Genomic DNA, 24,789 nt, shown 5'->3' with positions numbered 1-24,789 from the left:
TAAGCACCTCCTACATGCCAGTCACTGATTTCTCTTCCTAAATGTTTTCTGCAGGTATTCATTCATTTATCATTCATTATGAATAAATATGCAGGTATTGATTTATTAATTTGCTAAGCAAACATTTCCTAAACAAAGTGCATCCCTGGCTCTGTGCCGGGGAGAATTTAATATAGGAGTTAACAAGGCCCGTGTGTTTCCTTCAAAAAATTGGTTGCCCAGTAGGGGAAGAGGACATCTAAGCAGGTAATCAAAATACAGACAGTCTGATAATAAGAACATGGTGGGGTTCCATTTATTGAGCAACTACTGTGTACCGGTCACTTTATCCACATTATTATTTGCAGCACATTACGCCCAAGCCATTCCTTGAAGCAAGGTAGCCATTAGCATCTCTATTCTGTGGGTCGGAGAAGTGAGGGTTCTGAGAGGTGAACTGTCTTGCCCCAAGCTAGGCAGCTATAAGATTCAGACCCCAGTCGGAGCCCACGCCTCCACTCTGCCGTGTTGCCTCAGGCACAGATGGGAGAGAAAAATGCAGTAGGAGCAAACAGGAGCAAGTAAACAAGCTCCGACAGGGGCCTCTGCGTGCGGTTCTGGAGGCCGAATTTAAGAGTTTCACTGTCAGAGACAGTCAGGAGAGCTTTCCAAGGGAGGCGAACATAACCTCTTGAAAGAATGAGATGTTTGGACACTGAGGGAGGTACAGGAGAGACTGTGGAGGGCACAGTTAGGGAACTCAATTTCTGGGCTGCCCAAGCTGACCTAGAGTCAGTTTGTTCTGCTGCAACCGAGGGCTGAGAGGCTGCGGCCCTTCTAGGATGAGGGCTTAGCATTTTTGAGAGCCGGCCATCACCCACCCTGGAACCTGAAGTACACAGTTACCATCCGTGTGAAAGCTTCATCCACCTCACTCTGAAATCTCCAACCTGGCCCCTCCAGCCACGCATCAGGGCGCTACTGCCAGTAAGCAATGATGTGTGCAGCATTTTGAAACCTGGTCGGTGTGGCTAATTATATATGCTGTTCTCAGAGCCCTGGAACAAAGTTTTTCATCCCACAAGAGTTAAGGCTGGTCCCCAAAGTAACTGGCATTGCACTATTGATAAAGGCATCGGGCCACTTGACTGCCGTGGAGTCCATTTTCCTCCCTGATACCTTGTGGCTGCACACAGCTCCTCTGTTCACCTCGGGCGTGTGTGCAACTCTGGGAGCACTGACTCCTTCCCTCACCAGCAACTTCAGAATGTGTGCTGTGTCCAGGGGAAAGGAAAGGGGAAAAAAAAAATTAGTTATGTGTCAGTTTTGGAATATTTATCCTGAATTTTTTTTAAAAAGCGGACTTCTGTCCTCTTGTCCTTTCTCTGCTGTCTTAAAAATTGGATTAGTCATTATTAAACATTTTGAAGTGGGGTAAAAAGAGGGAGAAGTTTCCAAGGGCAGGCTGCAACTTTGATCTTAACAGAGCCGACACAAAGACGGCTTGCGTTACACGTCGAGATCCTGGTAATTAGGGCCTTGTAATGACCCGTTCCAGAAAGAAACAGCTCTGTTCCTTATTTGCCATTAAGAACAACCAAGAGTTTATTTGCAGAGAATTGGGTTTAATTCAATTAGCAGGAATTGTGAGGCATTCACAACACAAGGTATATTAGCCTGGCACTTGGTTTGTAATGAGACCCACAAAAAGCATTTAGGAAAAGAAAAGCTAATTATCCAAGATGCTTCTTCTTTTTCTTCTTCTTCTTTTTTTTTATTTTCAATAACATGGAGGTTTTAGTCCAAACTTCAGAAGCCTGGATTCCCAAATCCCTTAAGCTTAAATGAATGATTAACAGAGCAGCAGGATATGGAGAGGGACAGGGAAGCTTTGCCACGGAGTCAATGCCAAGGGGGATTGTTAATACCCCCACTCCGAGACAGCACTTCACAGTTTACAAAGAGTTTCCACAACCATTATCTATTGTGAATATTCATTTCCTTCCTCTTCTGGGCCAATTCCCCAGCGCCGGGAATATTTCTCTCCCAGCCTTGGCTTGCATTTCAGATCTCGGCTTGGCTAAGTCCACAGCTAGCCTGACCATTTGCTTTAGAAGATGTATGTGGGAACCCAGCAAGGGTGGACTAGCTCTGACCTCCACTTTCCTCCAGGTTCATGGCCTCAGGCAGTTGCTGAAATTCTTCAAGCTTCAGTTTTTTGTTTTTGTTTTTATTGAACTATAGTTGATTTACAGTTTTGTGCTATTTTGGTATACTGCACAGTGATTCAGTTATACGTATCTATATTCCTTTTCATATTCTTTTCACTATAGGCCTTTACAAAGCATTGAAAATAGTTCCCTGTGCTATACAGTAGGACCTTGTGGTTTACCTATTTTATATATAGTAGTGTGTATCTGCAAATCCCCAACTCCCAATTTATCCCTCCTTCCCTTTACCTCCTCAGACTTCGGTTTGCTTTCCTTTCTCGCCCCCATCTGTAACTCTGCTGTCCAATTGGGTGGCCACTTCCACCTGTGGCTAGTTAAGTGTTAATTAATTAAAATGAAAAGATGCAGTGTCTTGGTTGCACGAGGCATGGGTCAAGGGTTCGGCGGCGCATGGCCGGCGGCTGCTGTCCACGGCAGCATGGGTGTAGCGCGTTTCCATCTCCGCTGAGCGTTCTTTGGCCAGCACTCTGAAATGGGGGGCGCCTTTCAGCCACTGAGGGTACTGTGGGAAGAATTTAGTGAGAAAGTGGACAGGAGGCATGGGACTCATGACAGATATTCACTAATAGCGTTTGTGATGAAGGAGGGGCCGTGAAAGGAGAGATAGTGGCACCCCCGTACTTAGCCTCTGCTGCCTTCCCATTCTTGATACGATGGAAAGAATAATGGAGGAGGAGTTATGAAAGGGAGAGAAACTTCTATTAAGTGTATTTGATGGGCTCTCTTATCTCGGTATCTCTGTGTTTTAATTCAACAAGTATTTGTTTGGTGTCAACCGTCTCAAACATCTCTCACAATAATCTGGTGAGGAAGATTCACTGTCCCCCACTGGACAGGTGGGCGGAGCAATGGAGGCTCAGGCAAGTGACGGGTGCACACAAGCGGAGCCGGGCATGGCCTGTCCTGGGGACCAGCAGGACCCATTTTCTCTCCATGATGCTCAGCCGTGCCATCGGCAGAGTTCCAGCTGGTTCTTATTAATATAAAGACTGGGCACCAGCACTCCAGTGGGTCAGGGTCTGCTTCACAGTCCTTACTTAACGAGTAGGTGTGCAGAGACACAGAGACCCTGAACTGACTCCAGCAAGCCCCTCAGTGCCTGCTTCACTGGGGACTGGAATTCCCTTCAGAGCAGCCGTGGAGCAGGAATGCTTTTGCAAACAGCCCAGCAGTGCACACAAACTGCCTTATTAGCCAATAAATCAGTTAGTGCATTCAGGTCCCAGGCCACACAGAGCAGCCCAGACAGTTGGCCATCAGTCTGTCTTCATCCCCTTCTCCAGGGCTTGCAGATCCTGAGAAGGAAAGAGAGACTACAGCCTACAGGAGAGCGTAGACCTGGGAGCCCCTTAGAGCGTGGGCTGGGGAATCCCACAAATGGCTGCACCAGGGCCAGGTGGTTCTCTGAGACTCACCTGAGGAATGAAACTGAATTTCGTGATCAGCTCACGGAACCTTGTGGAGTGAGAAACACATGACTTTCAGGAGGCAAAAACATTAGCATCTTCTTGGCAGAGATGCAGCCATTGGGAGAAGTAGGGGGAGGAGTATTTAACTGCAAACAGGCAGAACCTAGATTCCACTTTTGGCTTTGCAACTAACTCACTGCATAGCCTTGGACAAGCCATGTAACCTTCTGGGCCTCAGTTTCGTTATTTGTTAAAAAAAAAAAAGGCAGATCTAAAAATAGATGCTGCTTGCCCCACAGGATTCAAATGCATTTGCAGATGTTACAGGACAGACGTGCCTTGGTCCCGGATTATAGGAGCTCCTCTGCTGTTTGTAAAGAAAAATGACGTGGACATTGGTGGACATTTCAGAGTCTTACCGAAGGCTGAGGTTTCATTTGAGGTAAGTTACGGTGCTGCCTAAAAGCTGATGGGACAACGTGGCTAGGAGCTGAATGATGTTTGTTCATTCATCAGCTCATCGTTTCTTGGCATTTTCAATAGAGCTAGTTGGTGCTCAGAGCCTGACTTACCTTCTTTCAAATCCCACACCAAGCCTTCCAGCGGTGGGGCCTGGGGCCAGCTTCTCTGTCACAGCCTCTCCTTGTCCTGTTGACGGAGATGGCAGCCGCCACTTAGGGTTGTCATGGGGGTCAATCAAATCGAGACCTATAGGGTTTTAGGTCAGAATAAACACTCACGGTACATTGGCCGTTAGTATTGCCAGTTAAGTGCCTGTGATTGTTGGCATTGGAGTGCACTCGATTCAAGACCGCATAAGGCGTTATCTGGTCCATGAGGAGCTCATAGTCTAGCACAATGTCCAGGACATTTTCTGGTTTGGGAAAGCCTTTTGAGAATCAGATAAAAGCAAAGAATCTTCTCCCAAGAAACACATACACACACATACACAAACGTGATTCCGGGTCAGGAATCACCAAAAGCCCATAGACTCCAGGTTTTCAGGTTAAGAGACTAGTCTCGTTAGGGACTGTGGAAAAACCAATGTTTATACTTTGTGCAAGAATCTCTATGGAGACAGGCAAGCATTGGTTGCTGTCGGAGCTGGTGGGGAGGGCAGAGAAGGCTTCCTGGAGCAGGTGATGCTGGTTGAGTGGGGAGAAGCAGGAGCTCATTAGAAGAAGTTGGGGGTGGGGGCAGGGCAGGAGCACCAGGTTTGAGAGACCACAGCGGGCAAGGTGAGGGGAGGAGAAAACTCAGGTAAGAACCCTTGGGTCTTTGGTCTCCCGTCAAGAGAAAAAGGGCAGGGCTCATTGGAGACTCCTGAGGGTTAGAGATAAGGTAACATTTAACTGGTGTTTCCAAGTTTAGCTTCCTACATGGAGGAGTTCCCTGACTTTAAGAACAGTGGAGGGCCCTGACTTCAGGGGTGATGTGGATCTGATACAGGAAAAATGTGGGGTGAGAATATGGCCATGTCCCAGGTCTCGGCTGAGTCCCTGGGATGCACCCTGCCAAGTGTGGGCCCTTGGCTTCACACAGGAAAGAATTCAAGAGCGAGCCACAGTTGAGTAAAGGTAGACTTATTCAGAGAGATACACACTCCACAGACAGAGTGCAGGCTGTTTCAGAAGGCAAGAGGAAGGCCACGAGATGTGGGGGTTGGGTGCTCAGTTTAAAGAAAAAACAGATACTCCATTGACAGAATGCGGTCCGTCTCACTCAGTGAGGAGAGCAGCCATGAGGATGTCGAAGCTTGTTAGTTTTTACGGGCTCAGTAACTTCCTGTGCTAACAAGTGGGAGGATTAGTCCAACTTCTTTGGGGAAGGGGCTGGGATTCCTAGGAACTGTGTCACCACTCACTTTTTGACCTTTTATGGTCAGCCTCAGAACTGTCCTGCCACCTGTGGGAGTGCCATTTACCATGTTAATACATTACAGTGAGCATATAATGAAGCTCAAGGTCTCCTGGAAGTCAAATCTCCTGCCGTCTTGGGCCTCAGGGCCTGCTGGGAGTTGAATCTTCTGCCATCTTGGTGTTAACGGCTGTGTCATTCTTTGAATGGCTGTGCCCTTCCCCCTTCCTTCCTGTGTCAGATCTGGGTGATGTCAGTGACCGGGGTCACCGGGTGGTTGATCCAAACTGGAGTCTTGAGACTACCAGAGTCCCCATGCAGGTCTTGTTGACTTAGGGATGGGTCTGTGCATGGCATCCCTGACTCCGCCAAGTCATTAACCCTAATCCTGTCTGTTCCCCACCAACATCCTTGTCTTTGGTTGAATCCCTAGAAGCAGACCTCAAGGTAAGGCTTTGAATATAAATGGCTTATGCAGGGGAGGGGGTGGTTCCAGGAAGCAGTCGGCAAAGGGAGAGGGTGGCAAGGAGGCCAGTAAATGCAGGCGCTTGTAGGGGCAGGTCACCACGTGTACAGCTGGAGCTCAGTCCCATGAGGACCGCTGGGCAGGGCCACATCTGAGCAGTCCCACCTAGGGGCTCCGAGGCCATCATTACTTGTGGGACCCTCCCAGGACCTCAGTGCTAACACCCGTCCAGCCTGCTGTGTACATGGAGAAGCACAAGCCTGTGGTCAGAGAGCCACCAAGAGAGGCTGACAGGTGCTACGCTGAGAAGACCTTGGGGAAGGGAAGTGAGTGAGGTGCCAGCGGGCCCATCAGCTCCACCAGTCCTGTCTGGAAGGCAATGTGGGGGAGGGCGAGGCCCGACCTGGCTGCCTCCCAGGCTTCTCCCATGCACGCTCCTCACTCTGATGCACCAGCTAGTGTGTGTTCTGATGATTATTTATTAGCATCTCCCCGACGTGTGGCTTCCCTGCAGCTCCTGTGTGATCCTGGGCATGGGCCCTCTCCTCCCGTGTCTTTGGAGCTTGGAGCTGCAGTGTCATTTGTTCCCGAGGAGTAGACACAGAGGCTTTTTGTTTCCCTCAAAGCGCTTCCAGCTACTCCCAGTGTAGCCCAGCAGGCTCCGGCTGCAAACTCAAACGGAATGTTATATGTCGGATTTGTTTGCCTTTGCACATCATCTGCTCACAGATGTTTGTCCTTTGGCTTGTTTCTCTTTCTAATTAATTTTTGATTAAGTTTTGAAACACCTTCTGTCTCCACCAGTTCCCACCACCCCAGGTAATCCTATTTACTCTGAACCCGGGCTGGGGATCTGGGCTCTCCGTGGCTCTGCAATCCCAGTGGCTAAGAGGGGAAAGGGGCTTTCAATTAACTGGTTAAGTGGTCTTATCCCTCTTCTCCGGACAAGAGAGGATGATGCTTGGGCTAAGCATGTGGGATGGAGCAACACGGATGGAGCTGAGAACTCTCTGGAGAGAATGGGTGGGGTGGAGGTGAGGGAAGAGTCAGCGCTGGAGATCACCTGCCAGAAGGCAGACGGCGCCGACATTGTGGCGTGTGTGAAGAACACAGGGGCACACATGCACGCTCCTGTCCTTTGATCCAGTAACTCTGTTCTTCGGGCTCCCTCAAAGTAGGAAGAGGAAATGTGCAAAGGTACCAGTTGCTGGCTGCCTGTATGCTCGGCCCAGTGTTAGGTCCCTTAACAAAGCAGCAGTGGTAGCAGCAGAAGTAGCAGTAACCATGCATAATGTTAGCAGACACTTACCGCACCTTTACTCTGCACCAAGAGCTGCTCTAAATGCTTTCGCTGTGCTACCAATGTCCTCCTTAAAGATCCCCGTATGGTCCCCATTTAACAGATGCGGAAACTGAAGCACAGAGCAGTTAAGGGACTTGCCTCAGCTCACACAGGTAGTCAGGGGTGGGGTTGAGACGGAACCCGGGCAGGTGACTCCAATGCCTGACCCCTCAACTTCTGCACCTGCCTCTGCCTGAGGGAGGGCCTTAGACCCAGTGTGAGCTCAGATGTGAGTAACCAGACAGGGAGACAGCCAGCTCAACCTAGGAGAGAAGCTGGTGAAAGATGACTCTTCAGAGGCTGGGACAGCAGGTGTGCATCCTGGCTGGACAGGAACATTGCTTGTGTCAGGTTGCACTGGCCACCTGGAACCTTCTCCTGCCTGTCAACCCCGGCTTCCCTGTGCAGAGTGCACCCCCAGCCACTTTCTCCGTCCCCAGACCTTTTTCCTGCACCCTGACTTACCCTCAGAAATCATCCCAATAATCCTGGACTGTGGTGCCAGAATCTGCTGTGATAACGCCTCTCCTGATAGTTATCATCATGATTCTAAATTGTGTTCCGCACCAGGCAAGAGGGAGACCAGTGTCATTCAGCTCAGTGCTGTAGCTCGTTGCCCAGCCAGAAGTGAGCCGCCTTTCCTGGGTGCACGGTCCTCTGCCTTTCACCTTCAGACAGACAGCCGCGGTGCCCACCCAGTGCGCTCACATCACCCTCATCTTGCGTTTTGCCTAAGCCTGACCCTCCCGCACCCTTCCTCCTCAGTTTCCTTCTTGTGTGCTTTCTGAGGCATCCTCCATTCGGCCAGGGATCTCCTAAACCCTGCCAGCCCTGCCGAAGAAGATGAAATACTCAGGGGTCACCAGGCAGGACAAGGTAATAAGAAAAGCAAGCAGGCCCAGCCCGGCTGAAGCAATTACCAAGTTTCTCCTCCATTTCGAGATTGCAGTGCGGGGAGCAAAGACGGTGGCGGTGGAACATAAATTATGTCATCTCTGTGCGATCAAAGGTTCTGAGCATTCCTTCATGCTGTCCTTTTCATTTTGGCTTTGTAAATACTGTGTCCTTTTAAAAGGAGTCATTGAACATGTTCATTCAAAGGTGACAGAGAAACCACAAGCTCGGTGTCCTCTGTGCGGGTGTTTTAAAGGAACTCTCCGTTGCTGGGCAGACTGGGGAAACAGTCTTGCCCAGGTGTTGAGACTGTCTGAAGACTTGGAACATTGTGTTTGGAGAGCAGGGACTCTGTACTCAGACTCATCTGAAGTCAAATCTCCTTCTGCCATTTACTAGCCATACCACTCAGGGCTGATTACTTCATCTCGGACTAACTGTTTTTAAACTGGAGGCAATAAGAATCTGCATCTTAGAGTTGTGATGAGGACTGAGATGACATTTAAACATACTGAGAACAGGGGCAGGGAGGGTATAGCTCAGTGGTAAGAGTGTGTGCTGAGCATGCACAAGGTCCTGCGTTCAATCCCCAGTACCTCTATTAAAAATAAGTAGATAAATAAATAAACCTGATTCTACCCCCCAAAAAATAAACGTACTGAGAACAGAGTTTTTTTTTCCATAGCCTATAGTATAATCCTTAGTAAATGTTAATTTTTTATTATTAACAATATTGCATAAAAAGCTTCCTGACCTTCCAAAATCACCTCAGTGTGTGCCTTCAAACCTTGACCCACGTGGTGCCTGCTGCCTAGAATGCCCTTCCTCCTTGCTTTAGGTCAAGTTCTCTAGAGGCAGAGCTGAGATGTGATTCTTGTACAAATGAGTATTGAAGGAGCAGTCTTAGGAGGAATCCATCAGGGGAACGCAGCAGGATGAGGCACGAAGCAAAGACGTGGTTTGGATGAAGTCAAGCCTCAGCCTGATCCCACAGGGAGCCCTGGCGTGTGAGTAGCACCACAGAGTTTTCATGCCTTGAAGCAAGCAAAATGCACGCTCATACCACTGTATTAGTGTCATCGGCTGCACGTTGCGCCTAGGCACACATGAGTCAGGGCTTCCCCTCTCTGGCATCTTTGGATGAGGTGTGATTCTCCAGACAAGGTGGCAGCCAACGCTCACAGCAGCTGGGGGATTGATGCACTGGGCTGACAACCGGGATCTGGGTTGGGTATCACCTTTCTCTTCTCAGAGCTCTCCTCCCCATCCTCTGAGACCCAGCTCTATGCCACCTTCTTCAAGGCTCCTTTCTCTCTTCCTTACACTCTGCTCTTGTTCTCTCTGGATCCATGAGACTTCTCACTACAGGCACCTTGGTTATAGCACCTGTCACGCTGTAAAGGGATTATATATTTACTGATCAGACTTACCCTAGCAAAAGAGACTGGCAAATGTCTGAGTCACCCCTTACGTGGAGGGAGAAGGCAGTGATGAGGTGGTGTGAGCTGAATGGGCACCCCAGGGTGAGAGAAGGAGCAGCAGGCTCACCATTTCAGCCCCAGGTTGGGTTTTGTGTCCTGAATTGGGCAGCTCTGATCTCCCAGCCAGGCATGGGAATTGCCTGGGGAATTATAGCAAGTCAAGAGATTGTACAGTTAAGTTGCCCAAAAGGTGGGGGACAGGAGTAAAACCTGGGGTAGCTGCTAGACCTCTGGCCTGGAGTGCAGCTGGCCCTGCCCTTTGCTTCCCTGGGTTTTGAAGGCAGCATTCCGTTTCAGCCTGAGTCAGACCCCAGGCCTGACCAGCTAATCTCATCATTTACTGTCCAGCTGTGCCTGACAGCGCAGAGCCTGCCTTGGTGACTTCCCTTGATGATGACGTCCTCGTCTGTAGCAACAAGGGGACCCTCTTTGGGAGATGGTGGTGATGGTTGGAGTGAGTCCTCGGAAAAGGGAGCCCAGTGTTCTGGACCTGGTCTGGCTTCATAGAGAGAGCACAGATGCTGCGTCCTGGGGGTCGGGCAAGGGTGGAGAGGCAGAATGGCATCTGGCTAAGGCTGCTGGGTTTCAAATTCTGGCTTGGAAGCTGCCCAGCCGTGTTACCTGGCATAAGCTCTCTTGGCCTCTGTTTCTGTGTCTTTAAGATGGGGATGATAATGGTATGGGATTTGAGGGTGATTAGGAGCATCTGATGAGCTTCTGCAGGGTTTTCTGGCTCTAACACCAGTACCATTTGGGACCAGATAATTCTTTGTTGTGGGAATCTGTCCTGTGCATTATAGGACATTTAGCAGCAACCCTGGCCTTTACTCACTAAATAACAGTAAACCCCTCCCCCCTCCATCCCCAGTGTGACAACTAAAATCGTCTCCAGACAGTGCCACCGTTCCCTGGGGGGGAATCAGCCCTGGCTGAGAACCACTGCGTTACTACAGGTAAGGTCCTTAGCAAAGAGCCTGGCATGTTATAAACATCCAAATACCAGCTACAGGCACCAGTATTATTGTCTGTATCGTCTTCATCATCACCAGTAGTCATAGGATGTATTAGGATGACACCAGCCCCTGTTGAAAAGCAGCCCCCAGCTGCAATCCTTTAACACAATAAAGCTAATTTTTTGCTTTCGTAGCAGTCCAGTGCAGGTGTCCTTGGTGGTTGGCTGGCCCTCCATAAGGTGATTCCAGGATCCAGGCTTCTTCCATCTTGCAGCGTTCCCCTCCTTTCAGTCCTCAGAGGGCCCCAGAAACATTTAGAAATGCCTGGGCAATTATTCAGAAAGGTATTCAGAAATGCCTGGAGAAAAAGAGGCATACCTGCCTCATAAGCTCCTTGGACTGGAAGTGACGTGCATCACTCTTGGTCACATCCCATTGGTGAGAACTAGTCACATGGCACTGCCTGGACGCAGGGGAGCCTGGGAAATGTAGTCCCTGGCTGGACAGCCATTTCTCTGTGGCAACTCCCTGTGATGGGAGGGGAGGCTTGAATCTTTGGAGGATGGTTTGTTGTTTGTACCACTTATGAGCAGGAGGGTCTAGTGGTCCCGGACACTCTCCTGCCTGCCTCTGGGTGGTCCCCTTTTGTGTCCTCGTGACCACATTCCTGGTACAACAGACAAGAATCAGTTGGAATGGGGCTCTTAGAATCTGTAGGAAGGTGGGGGTACTGTCTTGGAAGGAGGCAAGAACTAAACTGGCTCAGCAGTTCCGAGAAGCAGGAATACCCTCCTAGCAGAACGGGTCTGGGCAGAACCCCAGCATCCATGGGGTGAATGCACCTCTGCCATTTGTTTCTGCCCTCATGTCACTGACTCAAGAATTTGAGATCTCAGGAGTGAGGGGTCAGTGTTTGGTTATGTGTACCCCCTCACTGTCCTGGGGAGACTGAGAAGAAGCATCTGGGCTAGTGGTCCTCAACCCTGCCTGCTCGTCAGAGTCACCTGGAGAGCTTCAGTGAATACCCACATCCAGTCCTCTCCCCAGATAAGAATGCCCGTGGCTGCATCCTGGACAGCTGCCTTTTGCCAGGCTCCCTCCCTGTGACTCCAAAGTGCAGGCAGTGTTAAGAATCACTGGCTCTGCCCTTTCAATGCCTGAATCATAAAAAGGGTCACCTCAATTCACCTCCTCACCAAGACCACACAGGATAGGGGAGAGACGACTTCTTGGAATGGAGATTAAGAGGTTTTTAAGAAAAGGGGTGAGCTGCTGGGCAACCCAAAATGACAAATGTCCACATCCCCAGCTTATAGATTATGCCCTGTATCCCCGTCCCCAGTGTGAGAATGCCCCAGGCCAGGGTGTGCTCTCCCAACATCTACCTTGTTCTTGTCTGGGCATTATGCCCTACGACCCCTCCCAGCGTGATACACATTTTCAAAGAGGGCATGTAGAGATAAGGGTGACAGTGGCTTTCTAACCTAAGGGGAAGCATCTCCAATTATGGGATTCCAGGCACTGGAAGAAATGAGATCGTGGGGGTGGCAGGAGGAGGGTGGGATTGTGTCCAGGGATGTTTCCATAGCAATAAAATCTTACCACAAGGGCTTTGAAAGGAAGGCCTGTGACAGCCAGGGCACCACCTGGGCTTCTCTCCATCTGTGGCTGATGGTGAAGGAGGGAAGGGGAGCAGGTTTGGAGTCAGGCTAGCCTGAGCTGACATTCCCACCCTGACTCTTAACTGCTGTGTTGTCTAGAAAACTTTCCTAGCTTATCAGGGCCCTTAGTTAGTTCCCACATCATCGATGAGATGGTGATGATAGCCCCTGCCTGGCAGGCTTTGAAGACTGAATGAGGGTTTGTAAACAGAAGTCTCAAAACAGTGCCTGACTCAGGAAGTGCACAAAACTCACGTTAAGCTTCTTGTCTCTTTGTTTTGTGCTGTTTGGAGTCACACAGCCAGCTTTGCTCCAGAATCACCAATCCCTAGGGAAGATATCATTAGGAAAGCAGGTAGAATATTTGAAAGGACTGGCAGGAACTAGATGGTGTTTAATTCATAGCTTTCTGTACATTTGTTTAGTAGAGAAAACTTGGAAAATACAGAGAAGAGAAAGAAGAAAATGAAATATCCAGTTTTTCCTCCCAAAGAAAAACAGTTTATATATACATACATACATACATATATATATATATATATATATATATATATATATATATATATATATATATATGTGGCATTTCCTTCCCATGTTTCTTCTATTCATGTTTTAACATAATCGAGATCATGTAGTGTATGTCATTTATGTTCTGGGTGATTTTCTTCATGCATAAGCATTTTCCCATGTTATTTCAAACTTCATTGGGCCACCAATTCCGTGGTCATATAGTGGACCCTGAAAAGGGGATGTCTTGGCTCACTGAGGCAATCCCCAACTGTTGGTCAACTAGGTTGTTTCCAGTTTTTTTTTTTTTCCATCACAAAAATGTTACAAAACATTAGTTTATGCCACAAGCTTTTGCTTTATTTCCAATTTGTCCTCAGGAAAGATTCCTGGGAGCAGAGTTACTGGGTCAAAGAGAAGTAGGATTTTTAAAAAGATCTTTAACTACATTTCCAGATTGCTGAGCTAAATTTGAAAACAGAACCATCTTAGGAGCCTTTTTTTTTTAACTTGCAGCCTGGCCTCCAAAAAAGCAACACGGAGGCTCTCTGGAAGGAGATGTGAATGGCGGCAACTTTTCCCAAAGATTACAGAATGGGGATGGGGTGGTGGGGGGCAGGGCGCAGGAAGCCCCAGCGCTCCCGCCCCTCGTCAACCCAGCCTCCTGTCTGCCTCATAATTAAGCTTCAGATAATGTTTGCAATCTCCCGGTGTTTTCCAGCACGCGCCAGGGAGACTGATGGGCTCGTCGCAGCTCAGACCCCCATCAACCCAGCGCTGGGTCCACTTTAACCTTCCTAATACACCGGCCTCAAGGGCAAATCAAGGGCAGGGATTTGTCAGCCCCTCCCAGCTCAGCTTTTCCTACCCTGCACCCTTTTTCTCCTCTCAGAACCATCTACAAGATGGGCCCAAAGTAGTTAGTTGTTCATCACCATAAGTAAAACTATTCTTAGGTTGCAAGCTGCCAGGGTTTTGAAGCAAGTGCATGTAAATATTTCATTTCTGACAGTGAGAGTTATTAAGAGAAACCTTGTGCATTTTCTAGAAGAATTCTAAGAGATGTTTGTTCATTGGACATTCTGAGCCTACAGAATTTGGTTTTGGAGGGGAATACTGCATATCATCTGTGAATGGACTCTTTCCCTTTTTACACTCACATTTTAAAAATCTGGGCTGAGTTCTGGCAGCTCAGTGGCTGGAACCAAGTGCTGGGCTAGAACAGAGGAGAGGGACGGTGAGGAGAGCAGACACTGGCTGCTTTTAGAAATACCCCTTTAGGTGGTCTGTTCACAAGCTGCTCCATTAAATGCAGTGGAGCCCAAAATATCGAGTGTTACGACTGCTGCTTCTGTAACAGTTGCGACACCAAACTAACTAAACCTACAGTTAGTCATTCTCGACCTCCAACTCTAGGCCAGACTTTCCCATTGAATTCATGCCCAAAAGGCAGCGAGGTAGATTTTTGTATCTGCTTTCCAAGTGGGGAGACTGAGGCTCAGAGAAGGAAGGTAGCTCTCTCGGTCATGCACACGGCTTGTAGGTGGTAGAGCAAGGATTTATAAGCCCAGGTATTTCTGACTCCAGAGCAACCCACATACCTTTTACCAGCTGGAAATCAAATTGGGTGCTCTGAGAATCATCGCTTGACAGTAAATCAAGACTATTGCCTGTGGGAAATGCACAAAGAACAGCCCACGTGCTCGTGGTTTTATGAAAGGAAAGGTAAAACTCACAGCTTGCTGTGTGCCAAGGACAGGGTCAAGCACTTTAAACATACATTGTTTGCCTAATTCTTAGAACAATCTTGTAAAAACATATTTTCTTTCTCACAAGTATAAAATCACAGGCTTAGAGAGGATAAATATCTTGTGTTGTGATCATCTTTTGCTGTGTATCAAAGTACCCCAAAACTTAGTGGCTCAAAACAGCAACCATTTATTACAGCTAAAGGTTTGTGGGTCAGGGATCTGGGCAGGGCGTGCTGGGCCTGGGTCGACTGAGGATTCTTGGTGGTATCAGCTGACAGATGGACTGCCTGGAGGGTCCGAGACAGCTGGGCACCAGCCAGGAAGGTTGGAGGTCCAAGCTCAGCCTACAGTATCCATCAAAGTGCCTTTATGTGGCCTTTTCAGCATGGCGGTCTCAGGGAGGTCAGACCTCTGGTGGGCAGCTGAGGGCGCCCAGAGAGAACTCTGCTGCACAGCCGTGGGAGTGTCGGTTTTTAAAGGCTGGCCCAGAACTGGCACAGCATCCCATCTGCTGTAACCCGCTGGTCAGGGTTTCAAGGGTGGGGACCATAGACCCCACCTCTCAACGGGAGAAGCACCAAAGAACACATGGCCTGCTTCAGTCTCCACATGTGTCCAGGATGACATACCTAGAGAGAAGGCAAAGTGGATTTGGATCCCAGAATTCAACTCCACAACTTGCTTAGAGTCCCTAGTGTTGTCCGGGGAGGGACACGTGGCAGGTAGATGCCAGTGTTCACTATTCACGAGATAACACAGAATCCACGCCACCTGAGAGCTGATAGAGAAATCAACTCTCTCAGATCAGGGCAGTGACCTTCTCAAAGCCACCCAGCTGTGGCGTGGCAGGAAGCCCACGTGTCTTGTTCCACACGCTTCGTTCTGCTTCACCACCCTTCAATGATAGCACTTTAAGGTATTCTGTTTACGCCAGTGAAAACAACCCAGTGATTCAATCCATTCACAGAAAGAGCTGACCCAGTTTGGTGACAAATTCACAACCCTTTGCAGGACTCCTTGGCCAAGGTGACTGTTAAGACATTTCGTGTTGGCCCAGAGTAGATTGTTCGGACCCTAACGGAAGGCAAAGGAATGCTGAGCGTCTGTCACACTTGAAAGAGGGCCAGACACAGTGGGTCCAGGAACCTCCTCAGGGCTCTTTGAGAGGGGACAGGCCAGCTCTGCTGTTAGCAGCACGGAATAGATACATAAGCAGAAGATCACAGAGGATTTGGGGGAGAGTGGCGAGTTATCAGTGTCAACCTGAAGAAACGCTGAGCTCTGAGGGGATTTCTCATGACACTGGAAAGCCAGCAAGAAGAGGACTCAGTCTGCTGGTGCTGCTTCTCATCTCCCCTTTCTGCTTATTCGAGCAGCGGAAGAAGAAAATAGGAGAGAGGGGGTGTGGAGGGAGGGACAGCTTCAATCTCTGCTCCTGCAAAAGGACTCATTGGCTTCCTGCTGGATTTGAGCCGCATGGCTGGTGCCCTCAAGAGGACCAGCTGCGAGGTGCGGGGACCTCTGCAACAACAGACTGCGTTGTCTGCTGGAATTCTATCACTAGGAGAAACTGGGGGAGGTGGAGTGGAAGTGGATTTTCTATCAGGGAACCGTGTAGAGGGATCTTGGGGAACGTCATGCTGCAGTGAGGAGGTGTGGCCAGGGCTGCTAGCTCTGCTCTCCAGATCCCTCTTCTCACTCTCATGTAGCTTGACCATGTGTCCAAACCCCTTGCCATTGTATGGGGCTCTGTGGCTGAACTCCAGCCAGTAGGATGTGAGCTGAAACGATGCATGGCACTTGTGGGCCTGGTCCACCAAGACCACTCACTCATGGCCCTCCACATGTTTGCATCCTTCTGGCTCTCTGGTCACAGTGACCTTGGAAGCCACATATGAAAGATGGCAGGCCTCTTGCAGCCTGGATCCCTGAATGATCGTGTGGAGGAGAGCATTTCTCCCACCTGGGACTGTTATGTGAGCAAGAGGTGAATATCCATGTGTCAAGCCATTATGTATTTGGCTTTGTTTGTCACTGAATCTTTGTCCCTGACAATTACAGGAGGCCTGCACCCACAGGGCTCCCCAAAATCTACCTGCACCCCACGAAGTTGCTAACATTTGGACACCTTCCGTACAGAAGGCATCTGTAACCACTGAATTGCCTGATAATCAGGATTGATAGCAGATGATTTTATTTGTTGCATGCTCAGGCGGGAAGGAATGTGCCCTTTCTGTGTAATCCACCAGCTCAGACCCAATGACAGAGCTGTTAAAACCAGAAAAGTAAGGGGAGAGGAGGGCAAGAAAGACAAGACAAGGTGCTTCATTCTCCTCATTTAACCCTATTGGTCAAAGCCTGGCCAGCATGGTCAGTTCGGGGTCTGGAGAAGATGGACATGAAACTGGATATGAGATGGGAGTTTTGCCCTGAGCTAGACTGGATTTCTCATGCCTGAGGGTGGTCGGGAAGCTCCGGGTCTTCCTGAGGTGTCCTTACAGAACCAGAAGGGGAGACTAGATTGAAGGATAATTGGTGAGAAAAGAGACCCTTCATGGTGGTGCTGTCCTAGGTCAGAACTTTCCATAAAATAGTTCCTTCAAAGCCAAAGACAACCTGGCAGCCTGGCAAACACCACCTGGTCGACAACAGGGCACAGGGATATGACACTTTCATTTGATGACTGTCAGTAGAAGAAATCGCCAAGATGCTGGTGCGTGAGTAACAGCCCCACCAGCCTCTAGCTGGGATGCCTGATCAGGTGACATCCTGACCACACAGACAAAGGGTTCACCTTTGGTGCAGTGGTGTCATTTGCTGGTGGGGAGACAGATCTGAAGGCACAACAAGGTAGTGTTTGTGGAGAGATGTGATTATTCTGTCTTCCTGCCTGGCAGGCCATTTTGTGTCATCATCAACCATGGGGACCCCACAGTGAATCCTGGAGGAAGGAAGGAGATGAGAGGAAGCAGGAGGCAGAGAACATGCATTATTCCATGAGAACAGGATGGGTTAACGTCCAGATAGGGAGCAGCGCACGATTACCGCGTCCCTGAATTTGTGCGTGGGAGTACTGCCAAGGAGTCTCGAATTACAGGGACCTAGGTTCAGTTTCTTGCTCTACCACTTGCCAGAGAAGTAATTTAACCTCTTTGATCCTTATCTGGATCCATTTAAAGTGAACTCTATCAGTGGAATGAGCTAATGAATTCTTTCGTGTCCTTAAGCTATTTTGAGTGGTTGCTATCCCAGGCGACCAAAAGGGACCCTGCAAAAGTGGCAGAGTGGTACCCAGCACGCTCAGCACAGACAGCTGAATGGTCTGGAGCACCAGAACCCCAGGTGGTACTGGGGCATCTCAGACACAGGTGTGGAGGGAGACCAGGCGGGTGTGCCTGAACACACATCACCCGTCTATCAATGAACTCCATCCTCACGTCTTTTAGTTTGTGGGATGGCCCAGCAAGAATCCGTATCTCCAGGGGCAAAATCCTTGCATGGGTTTTGAGGGCAGTTTTGGAGCCTGACCTGGGTTCAAGCCCTGCCTCTGGCACTGCCCACTGTGGGCCTAGGAAAGGAACTGAGAATCCCAGCCTCAGTTTCACCATCTGAAAAAATGGCATCAGAACCAGCGCCTAGGGCGGGTTGTGGTGAGGACTGAAAGGATCTCGTACATCAAGTTCCTGGCACAAGCGAGGAGGAAACCCTTAATGTTGGCCTTGGCGATTTCAAACGCAGTTAGAAAAAGGGAAGAAGTGGAAGGCGGAAATGATTAAAGGGATGGGGAATCGCTGGAACAAAGCTCTAAGGAATGTCCTGCTGGGAGTTTCCTGCATCGCTTCTGTGCCCTGTGCTGGTCCACAGAATGGCCCACCTCAAACACGGCTCTAATCATATCAGCCCCCCGCTGGGGACCCTCTGATGGCTGCTGCTGCTGACAAGATAAAAGCCAAATGCCTCAGCCTGGTACCTGCAGCCCTTAAAGAACCCTCACTCACCAGTTGGCCTCCGCAGTCCTCTATCTGCCCCACATGCGACAGCGGCTTACAGGCAGGCCCCGAGGTCTGTGGGTGCCGTGTTCCTGAATAACACTGACCTACAGGTGTTGGAAGTGAATCTAACCTAATCATAAATTGATCGAGAATGCAGCAGATAGAGGATTCCAATAAATTTCAGCATTTATTTATCCAGTACATAGAATTATAAATCATAAATGAATATGATCTGTCTCCAGTTGGCCACAAGCCCCACCACTCCCTATTGCCATTATCACCATATGACCCACCTTCTACTCTGTGTCACCATGTATATGAATGAGTGAGAGAGCTGTTTTTAGTCCTCTCTTCAGTGAGACAAGCCAACCTTTCTGTAAAGTCTGTTATTAACCTTGAGGAACTGTAAAGCTTTTTTTTTTTTTAATCATGTTTAAATTTTATGTTTAGTTTAACAAATAGTACATGGATACATTCTCAATGAAAAACTTTCAAGCAATTCAGAAAAAGTTCCCCATGACTTTCCTCGAACCATCAAGTCCCAGTCAAATTCCAGATTCCTCCTCGGAGATAAAACTTCTGTTGGTTTCATATGTATATCGTCCCAGACATTTTTTAGACATATATCTGTTCGTGTGTCTTGTGGGGGAGGTGAGGATGGGAGGAGGAATGTTAAATCAAACCAAACTTGGGTTCACTCTCCTGTGCCCGGTAAAGCCAATCTACTGATACCAGGTTGTGGTGAAGGAAAATGTAGCGTTAACTGCAGGGTGCCAAGCAAGGAGTCCAAGGTACCCCAATTCCCCAGTGGGTTTCAGGGAAGCATTTTTAAAGGCCAGATGAGGGAAGGGATCATAGGGTATGTGATCAGCTCGTGCACACTTCTCTGACTGGTTGATGGTGAGGTGACAGGGCGGTGTCACAGGGGTTAACATTACTAATCCTTGGACACCAGTAGGTCTGGGGCTATGCGCTCATAGTCATCAAGTAGTTAACTTCTCCTATTTGGTGGGGGTTTTAGCAACTGTAAAACAACTCGGGAAATGTGCATGAGATACTATTATCTGGGTACTTCAGAGAGGAGCTACAGAAGAGGATATGGGGGAGGGGGTCTGTCCCAGGAAGGCCCCATAGGTTTCTGCTCAGTTATAGGAATATATGATGTACATATACTTCAGTTATTTTTTTCTAATATTGGTACCATCTTATGAGTACTGTTCTCCTTGTCCATTAACAGTGTTTGTTACCGAGTTTTTCCTGGCAGAACATTAGGATTCACTCCATGTATTCTAACTGCAGCATAATATTTTATAATATGGATGGACTCTAATTGATTTGGCTTAAAGGATTGTAAACTGGCAGTCCAGCATCCACATCTGGACTATATATGTATCATGTTTAGCTAAAACTGTATTTTTTGCCTTTTTATAAATTGAATGCAAATGGCTTTAGGGAAAGTAGGCATCTTGAGTTTCTCCACAGACCTCACCATTCCCTATTGCCTGGCAGGCCATTCACTTTATACACTTCTATCACTTGCCTGTTCCCTGGAGGTGTGGGCGTGTTCAAACCCTGTATTTTAGCCATTCTTTTATCTGTGGACATTTAAAGTGTTTTAGAAATGTATTGTTACTGTGGACAATGCTGCAGGGAGCCGCCAGGCCTCGCCTCTTGTTGTTGGTGCGCATTTATCTAAGGTACAGCAAGAAGTGGGCTTGTCTGTTGAAGGGAATGAAAGGGGTTGTATGACCCAAAATGCACAGTTAGGAGATACACACTGAGATTACGAAGTGGAGGAAATTAGAGAAGTCAGCTGAGGACTGTGTTGCCCACGTGCTGTCTAAGACCTGCAGCTATTGAGTAGCAAGCTTATCCCTCACAAATTCCTGTTGGTTTATAGTAGGGAAATGCACACGCGTGCGCGCGCACACACACACACACACACACACACACACACACACACACACACAGTTATGTAGCAAGAGATCTTCTGCGTGGCTGCTTTAGGGATGTGGCCCATAGCTTTGCTTTGTAATCAGCTGCTCTCCCAGCCCCAGCTCTGAAAGGACAGAGGGACAGGATGGGAGGTCCCAGACTCTGACATTCATCACACCTTGGAGGTTTCTCCTGGGCTGGCCCTGGGATTCACGCCTTGTTAAGCCTCAGGCCACAGCCAATGCATCCTCTTGGCTGAGGTCAGTCTGAAGGCTGGCCTCCCATTCGGTAGGCTAATGATGCGTGAAAGCTGCCCAGTGGGCAGCAGGCACTGCCCGAGCTACTTCTGGAGCTGATGGCTTAGGTGAGGGCTGGTCTGATACCTGGGAGTTGAGCATGGGGGTGCTGGGAGCCCGGCCAGTGTGAACTACAGGGGGTGGGTGTCTAACTCAGGAACCCATGCATTATGAAGTCCTTAACTGGATTCCCAGCTGTGAGCTGGCATTGGTCTGTCTAATCAGCTTGGGTGGCCTTAACAAAATACCATAGACTGGATGTATTAAACCACAGGAGTTTACTTCTCACAGTTCTGGAGGCCGGAAGTCCACCGTCAAGGAGCCAGCAGGGTTGGTGTCTGGTGAGAGCCTTCTCCTTGGGTTTTGATGGCTGCCTTCTTGCTGTGTCTTTCTGTGGCCTTCCCTTGGTGCATGCAGGTGGGGAGAGAGAGGGACAGAATGCAAACTTTGGTGCCTCAGAAGGGCACTAATCCTATTGTGGGGCCTCACTCTCATGACCTCATCCAAACCTAATTGCCTTCCAAAGACCCATCTGCAAATATCATCACATTGTGGGTTACAGCTTCATGAATTTGGGTTGGGGGTGGACACAGTTCAGTAGGAAAATACGGTTGAGGATGGCCAGGTCAACCTCAGGTATACATAGAAAGTTGCAGGGCAGAGAAATCCTGGATTTATTAGGGGGAAAAAAACCCCCTTATCTGCCCTTGTAGGAGATTCCGTCTAGGCATATAGGAAGGGTGATGGGTGGAGTCTAAATCAAATCCTTTAATACCGAATGGGCTGTGAGCAGGAGCCTGAAAGTCTATGTGACTTTATCTTGTGTTTAAATCTAACTTCCTCTACATAATAATGTTCTGAACTTGGAAAAATTATTTAACTTTTCTAAGCACCATAGTCTCATCTATGAAATGGGATGATAAAAGTTGGTCTGAGGATGAAACGACAGTCACTGTGAAGAATGTGGCACAGTGCCTGGCACCACTCTTTATTTCACAATATTTTGAGGCATTTTGGGAACAGAAGGCTGTTGTTGGCTGTAGTTTGTAGTTTTACCTTCTCATAACACTGACATGAAACTTTAAGGAGGAAAAACAACACCTCAATGTCTTCAATACCTTTGCTTTTTTGGTGTTCATTTAATCATTATCAGTGCCCGGCATTGCACACAGCTCTCCTTCTTTTTTTTCCTGGCAAGGTTGTTATAATGTGTTGAAAATATTAATTATCCTCTTCACCTTATACACAGGACTGGAAAAACAAATCTTGTTCCTGTGTTTGCTAGAAGAAAAAGTACCTCTGTGTGTGTGTCTGTGTGTGTGTGTGTGTGTGTGTGTGTGTGTGTCTCTCACACCCATTGTCCCCTAGGGTCATAACAAATTATTGATGCCAGTTCCTTTAAAAAGACAATTAATCTAATTACCTTCTTGTTGAATCAATGCTAATGTCTTTTTTTCCTTTAACTTGCAGGTTTCGGGAAGCCTGGCTGCCAGCGAAGCTGAGGTAGGAGATGTGGTTTTGCTGTCTCTTCGGAGGGCATTTTGAAATGGTTTGCTTTGGTGATGTGGTGACATAGGCGTCCTGGTTGTGATTCTGCTCTGCATAGTCTCCTGGTGCTTTGGATGGTGTGCTGTCAGCTGTGTGGTCTCCACGATGCTGGGTTTGGAGCAGACCAGGTCACCCCTGGTACTCTTTATGGAGGGTACATTGAGTAGCCAGGTGAAGATGGTTGATGGTTTCAAAGCTGGATTGCCTGCTGTGTCAGTCCTGGTGACTTCAGAGTCTGTATCTACACTTGAGGATGCTAGCCCCATTGAGACAAGCCCTTGCTTCAGCAGTGAGACGTCCCTCTGTCTCCCTGGTGTTTTCCATTCCTTTCCTCTTTGTCCTCTCCCTGTTCAACCTCTGGGGAATTAAGGGAATGGTGGCTGATGCTGGGAACAGGTAAATAAGAAAGATGTTGGTCAGAGGTCACCAGCAAGGTGACCATCCATGGGGAATTGGGCATGGTGTCACTCAATGGGCACCTTCAAAATATATCCAGGGCCATGGAGCCATTGTTCCAAGTTACTGGGTGTGTAGAGCAAAGAACATGGACCTGGGCCCCAGGAGCCCGGGGTTCTGTGTGACGTCGTGCATCACTTTAACTGCGAGACTTAGCTTTCCTCACGTACTCTGTGAGGATAGTTACACCTTCTTTGGAGCCATCACACGGTTGTTGGAGGGTAATACGGAATAAGGAGGGCAGATTCTGTCAATGTTCTACAAAATGGAAGGGGAGACCTCTGCAAAGAGAGGAATCTCCAGTGCAAATGTCTACATTCGTGGATAGGATGGCTTGGTGTGCAGAAGTTTTCCAGGAACTGTGGTGTATTAATGGACTGTTACTTTAGATACCGAGTGAGGCAGGTCACTGCAGGAACAGGGGGAAGGGGGCCAGGAACCAGAAGGTTGCGGTGGGGTAAGGAGCCCCTAGCATCACCTGCTTCCCAATGATCTTGTGACCCATGACATGAGCCAGTCATGTGTCTACCCAAAGTTAGCTTCCTCATTTTCAGAATGAGAACGGCAGCACACATCACATGAGGTTGTTGAGTCTTTTGGCTTACTTTAAGCAGACTACCGGTTTCCATGTGTCCAGCACCATTTACTATGTAAAGGGTTCACATGCATCACCTTGTAAAATCCTCACAAAAATCTCGGGCTGCATGAGCTGTTATGATCCCCATTTTACAGAAGAATAGACTGAGGCTCAGAAAGACTCAGTGACTTTCCTGGAGCCAATCAGCTAATGAGTGATAGAGATGGGATTTTATTTTTCATGGAGGTACTGGAGATTGAACCCAGGACCTCCTGTGTGCTAAAAATGTGCTCTACTGGGCTGTACCTTCCCCCAGAGCTGGGATGTGTCATTGTGTCTGGCAGGGTACAAAGTGCTGGCTATTCACTGCCATGTGTCTTAGTTCAAGCTGCTCTAACAAGATAGCACAGACTGGGTGACTCAAACAGCAGAAATTTGTTACTCACAGTTCTGAGGGTTGAGAAGTCCAAGAGCAAGGTACCAGAATATCTGGTGTCTGGTGAGGACTCTCTTCCTGGTTTGCGGATAGCCACCTTCTGGTTATAGCCTCACATGGCAGGAAAGCAGAAAGACAAGCAAGTTCCACAGTCTTTTCCTATAAAAGGCGCTAATCCCATTCATGAGGGCTCCACCCTCATGACCTGGTGACCTCCAAAAGCCCAGCCTCCTAATATTACCACCTAGGGGGTTAGAATTTCAGTATATGAATTTTAAGGACACAAACATTCAGTTCATAACAGCATGTAAACGACCCAGAGTGGGTGTTTGATAAATGTTAACTTTGCCACTGCTTAAGGGCTGATTCTACTTTCTAGATCATACCTGCCTGTGTCTTAGTGCTCTGGGGTCAGCACCAAGGAGCGATGCCTGTTCCCTGTGATCTTCCATCGGCCTTTCCCCCAGGCACAGTCTCACATTTGTGCTATATTCGGCATTTAAAGCAAACAATCAACAATAAAACACCTTTCCACCTGTTTCCGCTTTTCAGTTTCACATATATCACACATAGCAGGATATTTGTTACCACCATTTTCAGATGAAAAAATGGAGTTTTGGAGAATTGGCAGTACTTTAAACATTGGTGAAATAATGTTTAATGATCTAACAATTCCACTCCTCCTTGTGCTCAAGAGAGACGAGTGCTTATGTCCACCAAAAGATGTAGACAATAATGTTCACAGAAGCTTTATTTATCATAGCCAATAAATGGAAACAAAGTAAATGTCCATGAACAGGACAATAAATAAATAAATTGCAACAGAATACAAGATAGTAATCAAGAAGAATTATCAATGGGTATATGAAACAGCCTGTATGAATTTCAGAGACATAATTGTGAGTTAAAAAAAAATTCAGAGTTAAAAAATGCAGCCTGTATGATTTCATTGACATACATAAAAAACAGTACCTAATCTCTGGTGATAAAAGTAATGGTAGTGGTTACATCTGGGTAG

General features: G+C 48.1%; 1 protein-coding gene across 10 annotated transcripts in view; it reads left to right on the top strand.

Annotated features, from left to right (window-relative positions):
• Positions 1-24,789, top strand: part of RBFOX1 (RNA binding fox-1 homolog 1) — a 1,985,071-nt gene that overhangs the window by 460,545 nt on the left and 1,499,737 nt on the right. For all 10 annotated transcript variants that reach the window (XM_064478203.1, XM_031433195.2, XM_064478206.1 and 7 more), the window contains exon 4: positions 22,225-22,257. In XM_064478203.1, the coding sequence (XP_064334273.1) occupies positions 22,225-22,257 (33 nt within the window). The remainder of the gene's footprint in view (positions 1-22,224; positions 22,258-24,789) is intronic.

The sequence above is a fragment of the Camelus dromedarius genome, chromosome 24 (genome assembly GCF_036321535.1).
Source record: "Camelus dromedarius isolate mCamDro1 chromosome 24, mCamDro1.pat, whole genome shotgun sequence".
Classification (NCBI taxonomy): Eukaryota; Metazoa; Chordata; class Mammalia; order Artiodactyla; family Camelidae; genus Camelus; species Camelus dromedarius.
The sequence above is the reverse complement of the archived record's forward strand: the minus strand, read 5'-3'. Positions and strand labels throughout refer to the sequence as shown.